Here is a 4,796-nt window from a genome sequence, read left to right on the forward strand (position 1 = left end):
TATAACTGCAATATGGAACGGTCCTTCTGATTCGAAGGTCTATTCAATAGATCTTGTGTGGAGGCCTGCATTCCAGCTTGTTTTTTTGACGGTTTGCCAGCTTGAAATTTCCCAAAATCCATTCTTTTGGACAGAAAATTGGTTTGTGGTTAGGCTCTTGAAAACATGACCATGCAAATTCAGACATTTTAATTTCCTTCCTCTTCAAATACGTTCTTTATTTCTTTTTCTTTTTCTTTTTTCTTTTCTTGATGGACAAGGGAGATAGGCAACCCCACCCGAAAGGCTTCCTTTTTAACAGTTATTAGCTATCAGAAATTAAGTTCACCTTCTGCTTTGCTTTCCATCCATCCACACCATTCACATGAAACTCTTAAAATTTTTCAACGTCTCTATGACTAAAGTCGTCCAATTGCCCGCTGAAAATCAACTTTTACCTCTCCAGTAGTCTTGATTAGGACAGCACCTGGATCTCTTGCTAGCTGAGCTGACCTATGATCTTATTCAAGTCTGCAAATCCCATGATATATATTGCCAATATTAAGCGGTAATTTGTCGTAAAGTCTGTGCTTTATCATATCTAGACTGGTACAAGATGATGACATATATTGACTGGATAGGGACATAATTTCTTTTGTAAGGACTCATGCTTTGAAGAACATTCATGGACCAGTACAAGTGTCCGGTAGATGTGTTCAATGCCTACTTTCACAGCATGGTTCTTTACAAGGCTGATGACTTAATTAATGCTGGAGCACATGGCGTTCACATAAAAAACCAGATCTTTCTGAAACCTCAGGGAGGTAATTTTACTTTTCATGATAGCATATTGCCCCCCGAGCTAGCTCATATGATACGTATCCGTATACAACAAACATATATCTTTGGGGTGTCTTTACCGAGACTTGGACATGGATGGCTCGGAAGGTAGAGCCTTGTAGGGACGCATCCGAAGAGGAATTTGCTGCCCTGCAAGCGTTTTAGGGCAAATATATATATACCCGCCAGCGGCTTCCCTTTCATTCTGATGCCAGTTCTCACTGATCTAACTGCCAGCTATAACTGTAATCCCTCATTTTACTTTCAACACCTCAACGCAATGACAAGGACATCAGCTTTAGTTGGTTAGTATGCTTTTAATCTCTTAATGAGATGGCACATTTATGATCCAGCAACTACCAGTGCAGTCCCTACTCATTTATTCCAGCTTTTATATTCTTGCAACCAGTCGCTGCAGTTGAATTAGTGAACTCTCTGTTCAGTAAAATCGGGAAAATAAGGTGTCGATCAACTGGGTGGCCTCTCACCCCTTCATTTCTCAGACTATAGCTTTCAGAATCAAACGAGGGCATGCCTTGGAACTGGGATAATGGATGCTTTAATTAATTTTCTACAGATCTAATTCTTGATTTGGTATCCCAAATCCATTTGGTTTTACCAAAGGTTGTGAGCAGCTTGCATACAAAAGTTGCTCGCAACTGGTAAATCGCAGCTAGACATTACTGAGGAATTTAACAATTATAGCTTGTTACTGTGACTTGCATATTTTACTAGGTATCCAGAGGCAACTGTAATCTTCTACCGTTACTTTGTTTCCTTCAACAGGATCATCAAACCCCTCTACCGATACTTTTCTTTTTTCCTACCAAAAAAAAAAACCTTTACATTTGTTTGCGTGCAGCAGCTCACCTAATAAGGCTCTATCGGTACATGTTCGATCACGAAGATCGACAAGAACAGTTCGATCGATGTCTCTGTTAGCTTATGAGCATACCAAGGTTTGTATTCGAAGTGCATTATTTCTTCCAGTAAGTATGTTGATTGGTCCATTCCTTTTCCTCAAAAATAAAATATGTTGATTGTTCCAGCAATAATAATCATTCAAACTTGTGGTCCAACACAGCCATTTTGTGACTCATAGCCTGTCTTTCATTACAACTGAGCAATCCAGTCATCTAACCTTGACCATTAATGCTTGCAGTCCGAGAATCACGTCGTGCTAATTCATCGGTTTGAGTATGAAAATGTCATCTCAGTTTATGCTGGTGACAGAGGTCGATAACTGGCATGAAAATCTGGAAATTTAAGGTTTACCGATCAACGTGTTCATGTTTATATATATATATATATAAAAATATATAAATAAAATATATATATATATATATTAAAATGTATTTTCCATTATGATTAGTTATTGTAATTGTTGGCACCACTTATGGGATTTCATGAACGGATGCAGAGAATTCATTCATAGTGATGGACTATTTCGATTAATGCTGAACTGCATCTCATTCTAAGCTGTCATAATTGTTCAGAAGGGCACCGATTTGCTAATTAGAAGATAAATTCTGGTACAAGAAACTTTACAAGCAATGGATTTTTTATGTGGTTGTCTCAAAGAAAAGATCCAGCTGGTGCCATCATGCGTTTAGGAATTTTGCTGAAGGCGCCGAAATTATTTCGTGCGCTGTTGTGCTCAGAAAACACCGTGTTCGGGGCTTGGCGACGTCGTCCCGGTGCCCGGGGGCTCTGCTACGGGGGAAGCAAATGGAGCACTTCCACAGGAATTTTTAGGACAGCTTGTTTGAATGCTCCACGAGGGCCCTATCCGCTCTCTGTGTGGCCTTGACCATAGGTTATAGCAGATTGTTTTTGCTCCTTAATTTGTTTCCACTATTGGTTTCACTTTTACGTTTATTAGAGGTAGAATGTTCTCGAGCAAAGTTTTCTGAAGGTAGATTTCAGTGGGTTATGGGGAGAGGAGATAAATAAATACACCTGAACCGTCGTTTTCGACGGACATCACCCTTTTCCCAGTAACGTTGAAACTAGGCAAATTGAAGAGTAAAATCCGGTACAGAAAATGAAAAAGTAATCAGTCCTCTTCTTCGATCAGCTTTTTGGAGCAGAACAGAGACCGCTCAGCAGTGGGAACGCTCACTATCTATCAGTTGAGACCCGATGGAATTGACTATTGAGAGTAGTCCGCTACCCGCAGAAACATATCCAATTATGGTAGGATTCATTATAAAGCAGAAAGGTCTGCCCTGTCCACCAGCTTGATGTATGATATATTTGTATGCATTCAGAGCAGGGGGAAAGCAAAAATAAAGCGTAGAATGAATTCTATAGCTCTTTATTTCCTTTTTAAGTGGGCGCGTACAGGGAGGGACATACAACACCACAAGCTTTCACGTTGGGTAAGACCGCCCGGTCATGACCTTAATTGCTAAAACACACAAGTAAAAGCTATATAATATGGGCTAGCTATATATCCATATGTATGCAGGATATATATATATATATATATATATATATATATATATATATATATATATATATATATATATATATATGTAGGTAATAGGTTTCAATATACAAAAACCACAGCAACCAACCACCCTTCCTACCTACCAAGAAAGCCTGCCAAATCCGTCCGCAAGCTAGCTGTGATGGGGATCGATCATTACATGAAAAAGCTGCCTTCTCCATGTGAAGGGGAGGCTGGGCAGTTGTTCCTGTTGAGGAGCTCCTCTATCATCTGCAATGCGATCCTGTCCTCTTCATCCATCCTCGGCGTCGAGGTCCCCTCCATCATTATCGGCGACGGTGGCGGTGGCCCCACCTCCCCCTCGACGTTGCGCCTCGACTCCTGCTGCTCATCCGCCTTGCCAAGCTGCACGGTCATGACCCAGTTGGAGTCGGCACGGGCGCCGGCCCGCTTCTGCCACACCCCGATGTGGGAGTTTTCTGTGTCGAGCCGGAGGCAGGTGAGGGACGGGGACGGCGTCTTGCAGCACCGGCGGAGCTTTGCACTGAGGACCTCCGACAAGCCCGTGGAGCTGGCACGATCATTCTCGTTCGGCGGGGCATTCCCGGCCGGGGCTTTGGAAACCGGGAAGTTGGTCTTGGCGTTACGGCCGCTCATCAGCACTGCAGCCTCGTCGTAGGCCCGAGCAGCCTCCTCAGCCGTCTCGAACGTCCCAAGCCACACCCTTCTCTTCCTATATATATATATACATATAACATGACATAGAACAGACAGAGAGAAGGAAAACGTTGGCGTTTTTGCACCGGTAATGGCTCATAGTGGTATGGCTAGCTGCGATGGTTGGAAGGCTTAGAAATAAAACGAAGTGTGGTTGCGAGTGCTTACAGGAGAGGGTGGCGTATCTCCGAGACCCAGGAGCCCCAGTGACGCTGCCTCACTCCTCTGAACTTCTTCGACTGCACCATGTTGCAGGAATTAAAGGACCTCCAGTAGCCAGACAGAGGGCAGAGATTCAGAGAGAAGAGAGCTATAAAGATGGCTCCTTGGTTTAGTGAATGTGAAGTACTTATCAGGAGAGGGAAGGCAGAAGTGGTTGTGTGCGGGTGTGTGTGTGTGTGTGTGAGAGAGAGAGAGAGAGAGAGATAAAATTTAAGGAGAGAATGTGCAGGGGTGCTAGCATAAGTTGCCGGGTGAGATGTCGGTGAAGCGTGGGCGTACGTAACTACCATAATACAGTGTTAATAAACCCGGCCACCTACGCCCTTGGAGGAACAATAATGGGAGCCTTGATGTCTGAGGATGGGCTGCTCATCACGTGGTAAATCATGAACCTAGACGGGTCGAGGTTGTACCTTTCGCGCGAAAGAAAGCTTTCACCTTCCTCGGCGCGAATCACCGTTGGATCATCAACACCCCGACCCAACCTAAACATGGGTGGAGTAAAGAAAGCCTTCTAAAGCTTTTTCTTTTGCTTAATTTCCCCGGGAGAGGGAGAGAGAAGCTGCGAGTTTTGGTGGCGCTACAT

The 4,796-nt window shown here is 43.5% G+C and overlaps 1 protein-coding gene across 1 annotated transcript; it reads right to left on the bottom strand.

Moving 5' to 3' along the window:
- Nucleotides 1–3,362: 3,362 nt before the first annotated feature.
- Nucleotides 3,363–4,312, bottom strand: LOC105033968 (ethylene-responsive transcription factor WIN1). The gene is made up of 2 exons (XM_010908959.4): nucleotides 4,157–4,312; nucleotides 3,363–4,004 (listed from the first exon to the last, which is right to left on the bottom strand). The coding sequence occupies exons 1-2, from the start codon at nucleotides 4,234–4,236 to the stop codon at nucleotides 3,467–3,469; spliced, it is 618 nt and encodes a 205-aa protein (XP_010907261.1). The 5' UTR covers nucleotides 4,237–4,312; the 3' UTR covers nucleotides 3,363–3,466.
- Between the last annotated feature and the right edge of the window lie 484 nt (nucleotides 4,313–4,796).

This window comes from Elaeis guineensis, chromosome 3 (genome assembly GCF_000442705.2).
Source record: "Elaeis guineensis isolate ETL-2024a chromosome 3, EG11, whole genome shotgun sequence".
NCBI lineage: Eukaryota > Viridiplantae > Streptophyta > Magnoliopsida > Arecales > Arecaceae > Elaeis > Elaeis guineensis.

Bases quoted from the DNA above. Each gene is read 5' to 3' on its own strand.
- LOC105033968 (XM_010908959.4), bottom strand. From the start codon at position 4,236: ATGGTGCAGTCGAAGAAGTTCAGAGGAGTGAGGCAGCGTCACTGGGGC. The intron at 4,005-4,156 runs GTAAGCACTCGC...ATATATATATAG, and splicing joins GAGATACGCCACCCTCTCCT to GAAGAGAAGGGTGTGGCTTG.